The following is a 19712-nucleotide window of genomic DNA, read 5'->3' as shown; positions in this document are numbered from 1 at the left end:
AGTGGTTAACTCGGCTAAGGCAGCACCTAAAGCTAATATAGATAAAATGGACAGTATTCGATTTATTGGACTATGATTATTACGACTTCTGTATTGTATGACCAGCGCCCCTAGATTTATAAACTCAGAGCATGTTATTCGTGTGCAGGTGCTGACTGAGCCTCTTGAAACAAATGCATTTGCACTTTTACAACGTTAATGTGTTTTAATTCAATTCTAGTCTGATGACAGACGGCATGTTTTCATACACGCACGGGGACTCTAACGCTGTCATCAGGAGACAGCAGCCCTCGGGCAACAGTGGAAGCGTGTTTCCGCACAACAGCAGGTCAGCTGATTGAAACGGCACGCGGAAACTGTAAAGTCAGTTGGACAGCGGCAGTAGATCTCCCAAAGTAGCAGGGCTACATCCGCAAAAAAAAAACAACAACCAAAACAACATCTACATTTCATGTCGAAAACGGCGTCTTTCTTAACGGGAGTACGACTTCGCAGACCATCTCAGATAGTTGATTTCAAAGAAACACTGGGCTGTCACCCTCAGGACTGAAGTTATGGCAGACATCGAATCGCCGGTCGCTTTGAATGGGACTCAGGTAAGTTTGTTTTGGTCTCTGTCGGACTTTGTCACCTGCATGGTTAAGTGGTATACCTCTTTATCAGTGACTTGTTTGAAGAAAGTACAGCGCTACATTTCTGAAGGTTTTGTTTCCTCGACAACACCGGTGTCATGTGACACACAGTAGCTCTCTCAGTTCCTCCTACAACTTCCCAGGGGTAAGTTAAGCCTGGAAGTTGCAGCATTTATCCTGTCACAACGTGTACATAGTGCAGGGTAGTATGTTGAAACGGTTGGTCACTTGGTACGTATAAGTATAACTGCAAAGCACACAGTGAAATGATTATTTCGTTGCAGTATTAATAGAAATGTGCGGTATTCACCTGACTTTATTTGCGGTGAAACAGCCTGTCTCTGTCCCAACTATGTGGCTGTTTACGTCAATCCAATCTTATTAAAAACTCACTTTTGTGTGGTATCCTGAAACATTGACAATGTTCTGGTCCCACGTTAAACATGATATTATATCTTTTCTCATCTGTTATGTTATGTTTTTTTTTTGTTTTTTTTAACGTTTTTCAGATAGGGTACATTGGACATGACTGTAAGGACATCCCAGGCTTCCTCGGAGTCACATATGGCCATTTTGCAAAGAGGCTGGATCTGAGTTTCAATCAACTCGGGTAAGAAGACAACCAAAGCACACAATGCACAGACTACAAACATGCAATCACCTGCATACGCCGTCTGTCTGCTTCTGTCTGTTACTGCGAGACACGCGCCTTTACATCAGGTGCAATTGAATGTGTGCCCGTGGCCCACAGGTGGTCAGTGTGTCATCAGGACATCAAAGAGCTGAATGAATGTTGGAGCTGGCCCGGTGCCATGCTGGGGCAGGATAAAAGGCGTGATCGATAAATGTGACATGCTAATTCAGGGGCAAATGGAAGAAAAGATTCCTCTGTCAGGACATGAAGGAGCACCTTGTGGCTGCTGCTTCAGAGGGGGCTGCCATTTCAACAGCAGCACTAGTATAGTTGATCTGGCAAGTAAAAGAAAAGAGACATGGTTATAAGGTGCTTTTGTGTCTGAACTCTTTTCATGACTGTCAGCCCATGAAGCCATCTCAGTAAAGGCAGCTTTTTGTTCAGAATTGTTGTCTTGAGGCAATTGTCTGTGCAGGAGATCTGGAGTTTTCAATTAAACTGTTTCACATTGTGTCATAGTGCAAAAATGCAGCGTTCAGATGAGCTAAGAAATAATCTGTTAGGGACATTTTGAGTGAGCACACTGTTGAAGTGACTGTGAGCAACACTGTGAATACGTGTATCTAAATTAAACATGAATTCACTGTGAACCTCTGACCTACTGACCTAATGTTTACTGTTTTCACGTGTGTGCACAGCTTTGCCAGTACGGGGCTCACCTTTACGTAAGGTATCGTTTAAGTGTCATTGTAAAGTGCAATGAGCGTTTATTCAGATTGCCTGTGGTCAACTGAAACTGAATATAAAGTTAAAACAAACGGTATATGTAGGCGTATATGGTAGCAAGCAAGCTGAACAAGTAAGAAGAGCTATTGCAATAACATTTTACAATAATAATTTTCTATTTTTTTTAATACTAATGTTTAGATAATTTGGTCAAATTTGACTCATCTAAAGCCTGTCTTTGTTAATGTTAATGTTCTGTCACAGCGTAACATTTGTTTTGATGCTGTGACTAACACTGGTACCTAATTCACAAGGTACAATGAAGACATTAAGTAAAATGTCAACTTACGCTGCCCTCCACTTGTCACACATTTTTGTAAATTTACAGAATGTATCACTTGAAATTGAGCAGTTGGAAAAAACAAACGTATTCTCTTTTCAACTTTTCAAGAACATCAGATCGTGATTTTATTTAAATTGTAATCAGCCGTAAATGCGACTAACATGTCCAAAGTGGACCGCCAGGATCTTTTCAAAAAGCTAGCAGTGAGCAAGTGTCATTGTTTACTTGCAATAACTGGTTTGTTTTTGATTAATTAATTAAATATGTGAGGTCTTAATTGTAAGATACAATACAATGAACAAAAACTGAGCAGGTGTTTCAGTTGTTCTTTTTTCCCCTGTATATTAACTTTGTTTATATTGTTACTACAACGTGCTTCGCACAGATTACTCCTTTGGACACTAAATATCTTAGTGTTACCTCAGAGGAAGGGAAAGCTTGTAATGTCTCAGAGAGTGTTGTGAAATCTGACTGAAACAACCCTTATGCGTGTTGGTTTCTGGAATATCAAGCCTGGCATTATGTTTCTTGCCCTTGAACGTGTCACATTACGGACTTGATGTTTGGAATCAAATATTTATGACTCAGATATTACTAATTTATTATTAGTTTTCAGTTCAGCTAATCTCAGATGTCAGATCTCATTACTGAACTTCAAAGGGTGGTGTGGGCAGAGAAGTGGTGCAGAAGTAAAGAAGTAGTAGTCGAATCATTTGGGGCTCATATCAGTGGACTATTGATTGACGGTTTGCAAGTGGGAGAAGTGATATTGTACACAGTGGTTCACCCTTTTCTTCTGTAGACGTTATCTTAAAATTGTTCACATTGAAATTTTGTATCATGAGCTAATAAAACATGTCTAAGAGTCTGAGAGTTAGTTTTCTTTTTATTTTATTTTATAAATTACCCTCTGATTTTCACCCTTTTTTATGTTGTGAAGATACTTTTACAAGCATTTGTAAAGTTTGTTGAAGCTGAAACACTACACCGTATTAACTCCCAATGTCAGCTGTTTGAACATTGTATCTTTACCAATATAGCTAAAAGGATACATTACTGACTTGCTACTTGCTGATTATGTAAACCTTTCCACTATAAACATACTTTGTGTCTGTAGGCGCTCACATGACAACATCGGGCGGTCATGGGTGGATGGAGATGTGAAATTCAATAAGCCGCTCAACACGTGATAATATTATATGCTAACTAAGGCAAAGCAGCGCGCACAGTAGTTTTGATACCCACAAGAATGCAACTAATAGACCCCTGACACAGCTTACCTACTCCTTGTGTTGCTGTATTTGTGTATAGCTCATTGAATAGAGTAGAATAAGAACATAATCAAACACCACATATGACTATAATTTGGACAATATGTCAATATTTAAAAAAAAAAAATCCCAATATTTACCTTAAAAATCTGGTATTTGTATGTTTAATGTTGAAAAATATGATCTAGTTTGATCAAATATAATTAGTAGTTTTGATTTGATTATAAAGTAGGTGTCATACACACTTTATTCTACTTTCTATTCAGAATTGTCTAATAAGATAGGTTGTTCACACCTGGCATTATGGTGCATCTCGATCACAAATGGTCAGCTCCAAAGACAGGTGTGGACGTTGAGAGGTGGTCTGAGATGAATATGGCCACATTCTTTAAGCAACGTGAATGCACATTCATCTTGGGCCTCATTGAAGGAAAACTGACTGAACTGACTTCCTCTGAATAAACAGCAGAATGAATGCAGCTCTCAGTGCCATGTTTCTTTGTATGTATCTGACCTGGTGCTTCCACGTGTTACAGTCACGTTACAGCAGGTTTGTTCGATTTGGGTGTTTTTTTTTTCCACCCCACTCAGACAATTGTTACACCTGAAGGTCTTGCCTGCATTTTGTTTTCATCACTAGAAAAAGCGTTGTGTGTGATTCGTGTGCAGCTGACCTGTGCAGAAGAGCAGAGCCCGACCCTCTCAAACCCGCTGGAATAGTTAAATCACCTGAGCCTGAACTGACGGGATTAGGTCGAGTCTGATTTATTTGTATAGTATGTGATGTATGTCTTAATGTGCATATAGAACTGGGAAGTGAATTCTGATCACAAGTGGTCACTTGGTACGCGTGGAGGCACATGATAATGCCAGGTGTGAACAGCTGTAGTTGGAAATGCCCAAGGACGTATGTAATGAAGGAAATAATCATCCACACATCAAGTAAGTGTGATAGCTTTGTATAATTATTTATCTCATAGCGTCAACATTCAGAATCCTGCTGACGTTACTTGTCAAATAGTAGAGACATTTGTGTATTGACATCATGACCCCGTTTCAGTGTCAAGTCAAATAAACCAGGTGTAAACACATGCACGCGTTAGTGAAGCCTAGCGGACTGCCATCAGCATAATGCACCTCTTCATGCTGCTTCACTCAAATCGAGAGGGAGACGTTGCCAGTGTCTGTTGGAGCTAATACGCTTATTTCTGTCGGCTCAATTGACAACACTCATCCAGCAACCTGACAATGAGTCACAACGAGAAGCAAGGTGCTGGCTTCAACTGAGTCCTGTGCGCTTTTGTGTGCGCCACACATATGTTTGTGTTTTGTGTACGCTTGTGCATGTTTGCTTGCGTGCAGTGTTTGTGCATCTGTCTCCGTGAGCATAACTGTGAGTGGCTGGGCAGGTAATGGCAGGAGGAAATTATAGTAGTGGGCTGTCACACCCACACCTCTCCCTGTGTGTGCCACAGTGTCAGCTTGTCTCATCAATGTGTTGAGAAGTGTGGCTCACAGTGACATTTCTGTCTCAGGACGCGCTTGGTTTGTATTGTGTGGTCCACTTTGTTCCAGGTCAGGTATGTACACAAGGCAGTGAGGGGGCATGTGATATGGTGACATGATTTCCCTCTGTGACTGGGGTGCACTTTTGGTGCCCGCATCTGTTACACGCAGTGTTACCAGCCGGGACACATGAGGATTGAGGACGACACATTTCTATGAGTCACAGGAAGAATGCTAATAGTGTTAGCATAGTAATCTGACACAGCATCTTGATAAACAAATCATATTTGTGAATCAACAGCATTTGTGTAACCTTAAACCTGTACTGTTTTACTAACTAATTTGTTTAAAAAAAAAAAAAAAAAAAAAAATTACTTACAGTACACACCAAAATAACAACTTTGCAATAATTCACAAGTTCAGCATATTCATTTTTTGTTATCTGTCTCAGATATGCTCAACTCTGTTTTCATTGTCGTGTAGTTTGTGTTGGACGTATGTTTCCCATGATGCAGCGCACATGCAGTAGCCTTTTGCAGCCAGTGCTGTCAAGACGGTAAAGACCAAAACTAATGTCATCACAAGAAGTGACAGTCTGACACCCTCAAAAACACAGATTTAGGCAGCCAGGTTTCACATACCAATGGAACCAATCACATCAACCGGGGGGGGCTTTCCATGTCACCGAGCTGTTTGCTCTGAATGAAGGCAAAAGTTACATCCATTGACTTTTTTGTATATTATCCTGTTATGTTGTCTTTTCACCATGTGCCAAACTGACCAAAAATACTTTTTTATTACTGCACACATGAGCAGGTTCTGGTAAAAACAAAACAAAAATGAGAGCCATTAAATCTCTAACAGCGTAGATCTTTAACTCAGTTGTTAATCTAACTGGGCTCATATCCAATATTGCTCACTATATGATCTGAAACACTGAATTAACTCACTGGTATACCAAACAGAATTTGATGCAGCAGATGAACTTCTGACATTAGACTTTCAAGTGGAAATTCAGCCTCGCATTAAGAAAGACGGGTCCATGTTGGACTTTACCACACATGTAGAGCTCCACTGTATGTTGGTGTATGTACAATATGTGTGTGCCTTTGTCTGTGTGTGTCTGAGGGGGTATGTGCTCACCCAGGCCATGTTGGTGATGGCAGGCGTTTTGCATTTTAATGACAAATCAAGTATGCTAACTCGCATTTTAAAACGAGAATGTCGCCCGGCTGTCAAAATGAGATGTAAGTAGTCTGATGAAAAGAGAACAAAGAAGACAAAGTAGGGAGGCCTGGTACACTGAGAAATGAAATAAAACCTTGTATGGCCTGTCAACTGTGTCGTTTTATATTCATATCTAAGGAACATTATAGTATTACTCTGGCGCTCAAGCCTCACTCATCTGTCTCCTCTAATTCGTCACAGGCACCGCTCTGTCTTTCAAGTCGCTGTATGTCAACACTGGAAGGGGCCTGTTAATTGACAAATGAGTGTCACAGACATCAAGTGTTCCTTTTCTATCCAAGCTAGGTAGAATGGTTGTTTGATGGTGAAGGGAGGAGAGGGGGGGGAGGAGGGGGGGGTGCTGTTATTGGCAGAAGCCCAGTAAGAGGCATTAGACCGGCCCTAGAATGAGAAGTGACAACAGGAAGAGAGCCTGTCATTGTCTTGCCTAAGTGTTCAATCTGCAGAGATGCTGGTATGCAGATAAAGTGTCAGTTAGGAGGGGAGGATATGAAACATTGGCAGTATGAAGTCCTCAAATCACTTAACTCGGAGCGTGGGGTGTGTGTGTGTTGGGTAATAGTGGTGGTGTACTCTGTTCTGCTGAGGAAATATATTCCATATCCGATCTATCAAGCCTGTTTAGGCCGATATACTAGGATAACCTGATCTGCGTCTCATAAATTAAGGAGTATGCAGAGCTCTCCCAGCCCTAAGAGATTTAAACCAGATAGATGAAAGGGACACGGTCTCGGCAGGAAATAACTTATTCATATGAAGGACATTGATATTTTGTATCATTCTACGGTACTGGAAAAGAAATAACCTTTTTAATTTTCACTGGAATGTTTTTTTAAATGATGTACTACTCCTGGGGAAGTGGTGGGATGACATGGAGCCAAGGATGTTACAATTAATGGATGGCTTGTCTTGTTCCTCCAGCTCTTCATTTTGAGGTTATACCAGAAGTTTCTTCTATGTGATCGTTGCAAACACTTGTCCTCACTGTTGTTGACTGTTAAGACAACGCCACCAGAGAGCCTGAGTGGACGGAGAAGTAATGAGTCGTTTGTTTCATCAAAATCATGTGTTACAAGACGGCTCAAGTCGTCTAAATAAGGTTATCTTTTGGACAGTCTTAACTGAAATGTCTTTGGATAGATCTTTAAAGGGTTAAATGACGGGCATCTGACATAAATAACCCCTGGTGCATGAAGTCAAATAAGACAACCATCCTCTGGTGTAACAACCACAAGCTTAATTCTCTCCGTTTTAAATTTGGAAAGACGACTAACTTGAGCAACCAATTATGTATCCTCCATTACGTCTTCCCGCTGTAGATGGTTCACTGTGTCCATCAGTGTATCTTCACTTAAGAAATACATTTACCTGGCCTAGCAGATGGTGTTTGCAGATGACCTGCATATTTTATCCATGTCATCACCAATGGAGCTTCATTAAATGTGGAACTTGTCATTTAAGGCCAAGCACTTTTTAACATCTACTATTTGATTTATTTTTCATCCATCTAGCCTTGCGTTAAATACGACCTGTTTTTGGACCATAAATAAAAAATACAGTTGGATTCATCACTGGCAGAGAAGAGAAAGCCTCTAACTTTCCATTTCATCAATCAGGCTCGGTACTGAACTTGGATACTTTTATGGCGGCGGCCGAATTGCTCAAATAATCTCGTATCAAAAAAGTCTTTGTAATTCTTTACCAAATTTCCATGCCTAGGCTTTTTTTTTAACTGTATCTTCTTAAAATGAGTCTTCGAAGCACTAACATGTTTTTAAAATGTATAATTTTTGTTGCGTCTACATCTTGTCACCAACAGTGAACCAATACAACTTCTTACCATAGGCACTACCTGGTTTAGCTTGTGTCTACCAGTGTAGGTACAAAGGCCACGTGAAGCACACAAAGGGAACATTGGTAAATTGTAGCATCTAGCCATAGCTTGCATGCAAGGCCTTTAAGGCGACATCTGCAAATTAATTCACCACATACTGTATGCACAAAAACTATGCGCAAGCTCTTAAAACTGAGGATGTATAAAACTATAACTCAGGATCCACTGTCATAATCCATCTCCTCTCCATCATGCTAGTATTGCCAAACTTTTATGATAAGTTCACATTTCCCATAAACCCTGTCATTTCCAGTTTTGCCATTTTTTCCCCCCCAGCCAACTGATGTGTTTTGATGAGGGGAGAGGTTGAAGAGCCTTGCTAACTGTAAATGAGGCGTTTTGTTTGAAAAGGGCTACTTCGTGTTGTAACGCCTTCAGTAGAGCTTCTATTGAGTATTTTTAATGGCAAGAAATTTATGCAAAATTGCAAGCCCCATGAAACATTGAGGAGATTTAAATTTTGAACTTTGGAAGTTGTGAGAATTCAGCTCAATATCACGACAAAGAGTGTACATGCCCCAGTTCCTGAGCGGTCTTTGTGACGCCTGGCGTCACCTTGGTATGAGAGGAAGATGCACATCAACATAGGTCACATTATGGGGATCATGTGAAGAACATTTCTTGACGTGTACAAAGTACTCAAAGTACAACGGTTGTGAAGTCCTTGTTGGGTTCACGGCCGTCATGCAGCAGGCCAGGGTTTGGCTCTGGGAGAAGACAATGCGGATGTGTTTTTTGTTTGGTGTGTTGTTACCTTAAGCCTAACCACATGGTTTTCCATGCATTTTTGTTGTCGTAAAGCACATGTTTTTTTTTTTTTATGCCTACTGTAGTCGTGACACTGACACTGTAATTTCATGCTTTGCTGTGGTACCAGGTTGGAGTATTTGCATGTCAACAAATCATTCAGTAGCATTGTGAAACAGTCCTTGATTTCCCCCACATCATTGCGGAAGAGTATGCATGAATTATACTTACACCCATGTCATGACAAAGGAACCCACCACAACAATGGGGCTCATTGATGTGCTGGTAGTTGCTTTTGGACAACGATGGAGATCTATGGAACAGAGAAATAAGATAAATGATGCTTTGGCTGCACACACAATAATTTGTGGTAGTGTCATGTCATTGGCATTTTTTTTAACTGTACCTTCTTAAAATTAGTCTTTATAAAAAGTGTATCAGCTGCATTTTTTGGTGATCCTTCTCATGCTAGCTGACGGAACAGGTACGCTCATATTTGAATAAATCCAGGTCTACATCTAAAAGCGCCGCAAAGTGTGTCTATATTCCTGTGTTTTATCAGTGGTACAGTAGTAATTGTGTACTGTGCTCAAAACGTGGGTCTCAAACTGCAGCTCAACACTACCTGAACACGTCCTGTGTGGATACTGACACACAGAGAGCTGCTGCAGCTACTCGGCTGGCGCGCTACTCACGCTACACCATGTGGACATGGTTTAACACAACCGAGTAGTTAGTCTATCAGCTATCAGCTGCACAGTTCCTTTACCATGACTATAACATATATAGTATAAATCTTTATCTCACTGTTAAAACGCAACAAAGAGCCAAAGGACCATTACTATCAGGAGCTGCCATCCAGAGCCCTCCACATCCTCCTTACTTCTCCAATCCAAGACCATCTTGTGGTTTAGGATTCTGAATGGAAAGGAACATCTTTATGTTCCTTTTGTTCACATTATATATACTGGGCACTGATGCCATTCCTTTTATGACTGCGTCACATTTTTTATTGTATATCCCAAGACGGATGGCGTGCCACTGACACAGAGATTTACAGGCCTTCAGCTCGCAGTGGCAGAGCTTTAGAAGGGCCTGCTGACATCTAGCCAACACTTTGGAGGAGGAGAATAAAAGCTGACATTTTATTGGCTCTAAGAGAGAGAGAGAAGAGTCGGGGTTGGGGGAGACGGGGAGGAAGGGAACGAGGAAAGAAAGGAAAAGAGATTCTGTTTCTCTACTTTATATTTTTCAGCACTGCCAGCTGTCATGAGGACGTTTGCTAAAAAGAGGGGATTTATTGGGTATTATTTAGAAACTTGTCAGTGGTAATGGCTACAGCTATGATTTCAATTATCACCCACTAAATATAGCTTAATTCACTGCCTTGCTGGCCATAATGAGCCACCCTGACATCATTTTTAAAAAATTCGATACCATGCTATTTTAATATTTTATGTTGACCACTGATTTAATTTTCCTCCGTGGTGCTTGGCATGTGGCAAGGTCCCACTCCCTCATGCGCAGTTGGGTAGTCAGCGCTATTGAGTTCAAAGCTGTCCCAGGGATATATTTTTTCCATTGACAGAAATCCAATTAGTTTTAGTACACAGTCTGGCTGAATAAAAAAGGTCTTAAAATCTACAATATGTTTCCTTAGCGTTTTAGCAGAGTGCAAAGCCAGTGATGGATCTTTATGATTTGAACTGACGGGGCCCAAGTGGACATGCTCCCTTTTCTATTTTGGCAAGTGAAAAACAAACTATCCATATGTCTTCGTCATTTTGATAGGCAAAGCAGAGTCTTTTGATATTGCGTAAACATCGATGGTACAGTGCATGCACTGGCTAAGATCTTGACTCTCCTACATATTTAAACACTTATTAAATACTTTACAACTACTACACAAATTCTGCCGAAACACCATGTAAATATGAGAGAGGGAAAAAGTCAGATGTATAATTCATTAGTGACATGTTTAGTAAGTAGACCATTTGGGGAGAGTTAATGTGTACTCAGGTTTTGACATGAGGGTGTGCATTTTTAAGCGAACATTAAAAGGGAGATGATTAGGACTGACACTCGGCTGTCAATAACAAACTTGCTGCTTGAAGTTGATGATGTGGGTGCATTTTTATTTTGGAAATGTGATTTCTTTTCTTAAATCTTTTCATTTTGGGACACTGGTTTTTATAAAGTTCATAACACGTGCAAAGTCATTAAGGATACCTGCCGACAAATAGGAGCTCTCTACATGTGTGTTTTCCCATTGAAATAAGGGAAAAAGGGCACCAACTTCGACTTGAGACCCAACCTGTGTCTCTTTAAGCCTATAACTCAAATACTGTTTATGTTCATCCCATCACATTTAGCCATCTCCTAGATTGATGATGTAAGCAACTGGAAGGCATGGAACATATTAGACCAGAGCATGAAAAGCAGCAGCCATACTTCTACTTCCCTTGGCTGAATCCCAGATGGATAAAAAGGGGAAAAAAAATAAGTTTGGAGCCTGTTTTGGATGATGAACAAAGGAGCTTCCTTTGGTATGGTCGAGGCAGTTTTGGTCGCTTCATGGCTTTCAATCTCCCACAGTCTTTCCTAGAGGGCCCAAGGGTGAAAAGTGAAGACAGATACAGACGTGTATCCATGCCAAGATTTTAGAGGACGATTGCCGTTTCTGCCGTGTTTTGAATTTCAGGGGTTGATTTTTTTTTAAGAGGACTGCGTGATAAATGTTGTCAGTAAATGAATAAATCCTGTGACCATAAAATGCAGTTGGAATCCGTTATTAGCAGCTCTTGAAGGCCTCACTTTTACTCAAAGAATTTGCTCTTACATACAGTATTGGTGAGGACGGAGGACTAATTTAATAAGCTCTTAACCTCTGTAATTTCAGTCAAGTTTAATCATGATTTGCCACTGCTGATGTGATAAACTACACTACATACAGGCCATCTTATTTGCTTGTTCGGCAATTTCAGGCCCCTTAACAGCCTTCGTGGGCGAGTCCTTTTATTTTTTTAAATTTTCTTTCTGCAGAATGCTTAAACCATCTCTGGCCCTGGACAGCTGTGCCACATTCTCAGCACAGCTGTAACTCATTTCCTGTTTCCATTTTAGATAAACTTACTCACATCTTTCACAGCTTTCACTCATAAAAACCATTGACTGTCCTTCCAAGCTGCCATCCCAAGAACTCAATAATGGTCAGAGAGGAAGATGTGTCTGAGATAACGGCCCCTGTGCTCTCGGCCCAGCTGCGCTCTTGTTCTCCCCTTCTTGTTTACTGTCTACATTTGCTTGTTCCATTTGCAAAGCATGAAGAATAAGTTTAGAAAACTGTAGTTGGGAATGAGCTCAGAAATCAAGGGCAAGCTATGGTTCTTTTGAGGCTACATCTGACATCCATCAGCATGGAAATATGTTTTAATGGTCAGGCAGGCTGCAAGACATCAGTAAGCTGTTGCCTCACTTTTCCACCCAGGGACATATTGAGATAAGAAACAGTGACGGCATGTTTCATGTCCATGCTGCTGACACGTCCGTGCTGGAAAACTACAAGGAACAAACCTTCCATTTTTGGGGCCAGCAGGCTGCGTATTACTGTGTTCCTATTCTCTGTTTTCCCTCTTAAAACGCTGTTTATCCATTTGGATAAATGCATTGACTGCCATCATTCTGGTTCCACTGCAAGCTGCTGACTGCACTATTAGCTGACAGCATGATTATGTGAACAACAGACCAAACAGTCTTCTGATCTTCTCTGTCTGTCCAGACGTTTGGTGATGTTAAAGAGTTTATCCCCAGTGGTGCTGGTGGTGAGATAGCTTTTGTACTGGGGGCACTGTAGAGTTTCTTTATTTTCTGCCTCTGTCTGGATCCCGGACCCTTGGGTCCTCCAAAGCTCAGAACATGTCTGTACTCAGATGTTTCAAAACACCAAACAACAGAGGAAGAGGAGGAGAAGGAGGAGGCAGCGGAGGAGGAGGAAGAAGAAGGGATAAAGGAGAGACGAAGGGAAATGGGAGGAGGGTAAGGAATCCTCACAGGGACGAAGTGTACATGTACAAGCAGACCAGGCAGAGAGGCCCAACAGGGTCTGTAGACTTGTGATCTGAGGGCCGTTTGTGTGTCAGTCAGATCAAAGTCTGTGGAAGAGTAGGAGAAATCCCTTTACCTTCCCTGACTATGGAAACCCTTATTGGCAGCTATGTATAAAGAGGGGGATGATAACAGAGGGCTGAAGTGAAATGCTTTAACTCGTGATGGTTTTCATTGTTTTGTTTGACTTGAAGTAAAACACAAATCAGCTAAATCAGTTTAAGGCTCATTATTTTGGATAGTACTTAATGTTTAGATGGAGCATTTTATCGTCAGTATTTTATGACCATATTCACTTAAAGTCATTTGATAGTTTAATAACTGCCAAAGTTGCAACCTCTGGCCTCTTCATTTCACACAAAACTGCTCTGTTACTTTGTGCTTTACAAAGGAAAAAAAGAAGAAAGCTGTTTCTCAGTGCAAATATAAGCTTCATAGTTTGTTAGTACGAGTTACAAGAAATTATTGATCGTCCCTTTTTTTGTCAAAGGAAACACGTGCAATTTTACCAAGGATACTTCAAATGGAAGCAAGTGATTCAAAGGCTGGTCTAGATTTCTAGAAACCTTATATCATTGGTTCGAGATATAGTATTTGTATACTGTATTGTTATTTGTCATCATGGTTAATCATACCAATTATGATTGGTAGTAAACCCATTATACCTGCAATGAAGCATACTAGTTGTTGTTGTTGTTGTTTATAACTTCTTTAACTTTTACCTTTAGTCCAGCTATAATAATACATCTTGAGTATGTTTTGTTGTTTAAGTTTTCTGTACTGATGTGTTAAAACACATTTCCTACAAGGTAAATAATAATATATGAAGTGAGATCAATCCAGAATGTTAAGACAACCAAAAACTACAGGAAAAAAAACACGTGATCTACTTATCGATGCTGTTAATAATTTTTGTATATTATATAGAAGATCATAGTTCCAGTATAACTCCCACTTGCATTTTTCTTCTCTGCATAATGTGACTTCATGGCAGTATATCAGATAAAAAAAAAAAGTAATTACTATAATTAGTAGGTAGGGCTGTACCGAACTTTGAAACATTTATAGCACCAACTGAATGGCTTCAATAATAGCATAACAAATGCCTTGTCATTTGGTATTAAATTTCAACAACTGGGCTACATCCACAATAAGTTTTTCAGTTTTAATATGGCCACCGGACATCTGTTAATTGTAATTACCGAAAATAACCTGGGTTACACTCTCCCCCTATAAACTGCATGATAAATAAAGACTTATACTGTATTGTGCGGAATAATTTCTTCTTCTTAAAAGGGATTTTATATAAAATTTGTTTTGAAAAAAGTATAATTTAGGAACTGGCATTGAAGTCAAGGTATCTACACTGGTATTGAATATTTTTTTTAATGACACCCTGCCTTATCAGTAGGTGATCCCCTAGATCTCCTCATCTGACTTTTTTAAATGACATGCTGGCCTTGTTTGCATTTCAGATTTGTTTATCCCGTTATCCTTAAGAGCCTGACCATGGTTGCTGTTTTTGCAAACATCTTGAGTACAAACAGAATCTTTGTGAATTTTTCTCATGATCTCCAATTGATGTGAGCTTTGGAGCATCTTTTCAGCTTATCAGCTAAACGCCTCTCTGTCAATTTGAATTGGCTACTGATGAGGCTATATAACAGTTTTAGTCATTAAACTAAGCTGAAGGGTTAAATACCTCTAATCAACACTACATATAAATGTGTTGCATAAATCTTTATAAATGTGCAGTGGTGGCCATCTGGGGATACAGAAAGGCAGGGGTGCAACGACGAAGGCGCTCATCACAACCAAGTTGAACATACAGTAGACCTATATATACACACAGCTGTTCCTTCCACAGAATGCCAGACAGTCCGTCACTCATACTCACCCCCTCCTGCTGGGAACGTGTAGTGAGTATATCCTTCCATGGGCCTGGCTGTTTAAATTAATTATTAGTTTTATAGCGAACCCCGAGGCCTTGCACAGGCAGCTAATCCCTGTAGAGGGCTAATCCGACCCCACGTTACAGAAAATCAATGCTGGTCTTTGGTGTAGGCATGCCATCAGGGCACGGGGACACATGTCAGACAGGCCTCCTGATTTTTTCATGAGGTGTGTTTTTGAAGTGGTAGAACCAGTGGAGGTGGCTCGAGGTAGCCAGAATTGAAAAGAATATCCGGAAGCAAAAAAAAAAAAAAGAAGGCTTGAATGACCAAATTTCTCATGGGGTGCTGGTGATGCAAGTGTGTGTTTTTTGTAAATCATTTTAACTTAAAAAAGACATTGAGATAGATGCATGGAGAGAACCCATGCTCTCACAAATATTTTTTGTTGTTGTTAAAGAATTCATATTGAAGCATATTATTTGTGATTAAAGTAATAATAAAGGCCAATTCAATATTTTTAAAGGCATAACCGTACCACTAGATCCTCTATGTGTTTGTAACAATGACCTTCTGGCAACCTCTGTGATGATGGACATGTGTGGTGGATGAGTGTCCCGCAGTCATCAAGGATTTGAAGGGATTTTGTTTGCAATGACTGACTGCAGATCAAGTAGTCTGAGCTATGTCATGCTTGTTATTCCCACTGGCTTGGTGGCTGTCTCACTGTAAACATCACACTATGCTGTTTGCCCGATAATTTGATGAAAGGAAGGGATCGGATCAGTCATTTTGGAAATGTCAATTTGTGTCTTTTTAGTAATAAATCTTTTCTTATGACCCCAAAATGAGAACATCCTATTTTGTCTTGGCAATGATACGGACAGTCTGTGATTTGAGATCAGTTTAATATCTTGTCACATTTGATACATTGTACAAATGAAAACCACCATTCATTTTCTTTTGCTCTGTCAGGGTTTAATACCATTCAGAGAAGATATGAATATTTCTCATTCCTCAGTCTCATTTCATATTCTCAACTGTCTGTCAGTAATTGGAGGAAAGAGAGACAGAGATGATCTGACCCAGTCCCCTACTTTTTTGCACCTCTCATTCTGTCTATTAGTTTAGTCTTACCAGCTTTCTCTCTCTCTCTCACTGAGACTGGCAGCTGAAGATAATAGCTTTCATAATTTGAGGAGCTTCATCCCAATCTCTTCTGTGTTTCGCCAGATGAGAGAACAAAAAATGTCGAGCCCAGTCAGTCTATTCATTTCTTCTGCTGGGAGATTAATGAGAGGAACAGTGCTGTCTCAAGCCTTTTTGTGACAGGCTTCAAAGCTGTACAGGAGGACTTGTGTCTGTTCGCCTGTAGAGTTCACACAGGCTGGCATTCATTTCCGTTTACTCTGTGGCAGCTGATTAGGGAGGCAAGCACATGATCAAAACTATATGCTACAATTATCTCAACATTTGTTGCCAAATTTGTTTAACACAGATTAGGTGATCAGATATGATAGTGTCAATATGAGCTCATTCTGCTCATTTTATTGTGAGATTTGTTGTGAGCTAAATTGTTGTGAGTTTGACCCCATGAAGTGAAACCTTTGTGGACCGACTGTGACTCTGGTAGAGTGTGCTACTAACAAGGAAATGACGTAAATAGAAAATCTTGTGTCTTGTCATGAGATCTGTGGGTTTGGCTGCTTGCATCCCCTTCTTATCTCGAGAACAGTGAGGCATTCATTCTCAGCAGATACAATTTTATAATTGTTATTTATCACTTAGGCTTTGATGTTCTGTCAATCCATACAACCCATTTCTATACTGCTTACCACTTCGATATTTTTCATGATATTGAATATGTTGACAATGTATAGAAGCCTTAACTATCGGCACATGTAGACGTTACAGTACCATCAAATCAAATTGGTCAAATTCATCTCATACACATATATTCCACATAATGTTTAACATAAGGGCTATGACGCTGTGTTTGGGGAAAAAGGTGGTATTTATCTTATAGTTGAACAGTTGTGTCATTGATTTTTATCTGCTACTACCCATGCAGTCTATTAACTACCTGAGCTGGGCATTTGAAGCAAATATACCATACAATTTTTGCTGTCACCACTCTATCACAAGGCCAACATATAGACACAGACAGAAACAAAGACCATCCACGCTCTCATTCACACCTAAGGAATGTTTTTTCAGAATCACCAGTTAATCTGACATGCATGTATTTGGATAGTGGGAGGAAGCCGGATTACCCGGAGAGAACCCACGCAGACACAAGGAGAACATGCGAGCTGTGAGGCGACAGTGCTAACCACTACACCACTGTGACCTAAGTTATGACCTATTACTATTAAATACCAGTAAAATATCTGTGATGCAACAACTGTACCAATTTCTCATCATATGATGGAAACAGCAAACAAAATCAAAACAAAACGTTGTAACTTCCTCACATTATTCCATTTAACTCTTTTATGGTTTAAGTCCCTATTTTTAATCAAAGTTGAGGTGCCTAACATTTCTTTATTCTGCATAAAATCTATAAATTAAAGTCTACATAAAAAGAAATACGACTTTGCAGCTGAAGTTTACTACCTGTGTTTGTCCAGTCCATTACTGCGATTAAGGAAACCCTATTTGTTTCTTTTACATAAAAAAAATAGTTAAATGTTAGAGCTGACAGTAAACTAGTTGCTTAAGTGCATGTAAATGCAGTGACTGTCACTCACTGTTTCTCTCATTTTATGTAGGCTTGTGGAGATACTAATTCAAACATCAGCGCTCTATATTCTGTCTTTCATTTTCATTCAATTATTAATTTTTTTTTCATTCTTACCAGAGTTGTCAGACTTATTTACTACTCCAAAAGGGAGACAACTGGGACAGATTTGGAGGTGAGCCATGAATCTCTTAAAATGCCACATTTACCTGAAGAGTACAAGCCTACAAGACACACTGATTGTGTCACTGATTGTTCCTGCACCAAGCACCTCAGTCAAAAATAAAAAAAAATTAAACTGTGACAGATGTAAAAAAATTCTCAAAATTGATTCTCAGCAACAACTTTTTATTTTACTTTTGGTGCAACCAACTTTGTAATTGTCACACAGATCCTTTGACATGTATAAACATTCAGGTTTCATGAAAACACAAAGTTCAGAGAAAGTAAAAGAAGAAATTTTTGAAAAACGTTCTTTTTTATTTTCCTTGTACACCGACGACGGGAGTTGTGTGTTTACTTTACATGGCTTTGATTAAAGGTTTTGAGAGAGAGGAGACGTTTCTTCTACTTTATGACTCCCTTTGCCAGCTTGGCAGCCACACTAGCATTTAAATGCCCATTAACAACCTTTTAACTGTCAGGATCTTTTTGAAATATGGATATTTGCTTCCCTCGCTGCTTCAGAGGCACCAAAATTACTTTTAATAGCACAAGTGTTTGGTATTAATATGTTTCTTCATGAGCGGTGGGCTAGCTACATGCCATTCTAGTGCAGAGGAGTTTGCCAATGATGTCTGATTAGGAGTGCAAGGGGAGATTAATAGATGTTTCTTCCCCTCATTTGTTATCACTCTTTTAGTGCATTGACTGACTACAGCGTGTGATAAATAGAAGGAAGCCTCTGCATTTCCTGAGTGTGACACTATCTATGTACTCGTCAGCCCAGCGCTGTGTTGATGCGATGTCTCCTCTGACAGCACATCCAAAGTCAGCTTCCCAGTCCTGTGCAATTTCAGCAGCAGAGGGAAAGGTGTTTGGGATCTGCATTTTAATCCTGGCCTGTTTAATGTTTGCCCCCTGACAATCTGGGCCAGACATCATTTTAATGGTATGTACAGTGATAAAGCCAATAAAATGTCAGGATGATTGATAATCTGAGCATTATGGCAATATGACTTTCCAGTTCTCCTCTGCGCTCCAATGATGGTTTCCAAATTGAATTCTTTATGTGTGCGTGTGTGTACGTAGCCACGCACGTTCACGTGGCACACTTGTGTGCGTCTTCGCAAAACCTTAGGTGAGGAGAAAACAGAAGAAATCTTGTTAGTTCCTAGTGAATCAGTTTTTTAGTGCTTATGCAATACATTATTTCCAAAATAACAAACCATATATCGGCTGAATAGATTATCTCGGAGTATTGGGCCTGTTTACTGTATTTGTCTGGAAAATATGGATTGGAGCGGGAACAATTATAAGGACGATTACCATATTTCTTCCGTTAAATAAATGATATGAAATCTTGCTTTCCTTTGGATGTCAGAAGCTGTGAATGTATGAACCAGCCCCGGCGTGTGTTTCATATCACAGCTGGCTTATTTTCGTCTAACGGGGGATGGAGAGGAGGTTGGGGAGAGGATGCCGTTCATATCTCTTGACTTGTGAACTTGTCCAAACACAGGTGGACATTGACGCGCCACAGATGCTGGACATTTTAAGCCGTTGTCTTAATTGTTATGAAATTATAATTTTCTTATCCAGACTATATTCATCTGTTTAAACGTTAAGCTGTCTGTTCGTTTCGAGCTGTTCTTTTGCCTGCAGTCTTATGGAGGAGATCAGATAGCTGTGCTTCATTGATTTATTGCTCGCTATTTGCAAACCAATAGCCATCAGTTTGTGATTGACAACACATGTAGGCCTGTAGTGCAGGCAGTGTCTCTTTGGACCTATGAAACAGCTCGTTTTATCTTCG

General features: G+C 40.0%; 1 protein-coding gene across 1 annotated transcript in view; it reads left to right on the top strand.

Annotated features, from left to right (window-relative positions):
• The first annotated feature begins 393 nt into the window (after window positions 1–393).
• The window catches only part of lrmda (leucine rich melanocyte differentiation associated), a 205662-nt gene continuing 186343 nt past the window's right edge, over window positions 394–19712 (top strand). Inside the window, exons 1-2 of the mRNA XM_069139921.1 lie at window positions 394–596; window positions 1142–1242. Coding sequence (XP_068996022.1) covers window positions 555–596; window positions 1142–1242 — 143 coding nt within the window. The 5' untranslated portion in view covers window positions 394–554. The remainder of the gene's footprint in view (window positions 597–1141; window positions 1243–19712) is intronic.

The sequence above is a fragment of the Embiotoca jacksoni genome, unplaced genomic scaffold (assembly GCF_022577435.1).
Source record: "Embiotoca jacksoni isolate LCO1_2020_lvr unplaced genomic scaffold, fEmbJac1.0.p SCAF_87, whole genome shotgun sequence".
Lineage (NCBI taxonomy): Eukaryota > Metazoa > Chordata > Actinopteri > Embiotocidae > Embiotoca > Embiotoca jacksoni.
This window is presented reverse-complemented; position numbering and strand designations above follow the sequence as displayed.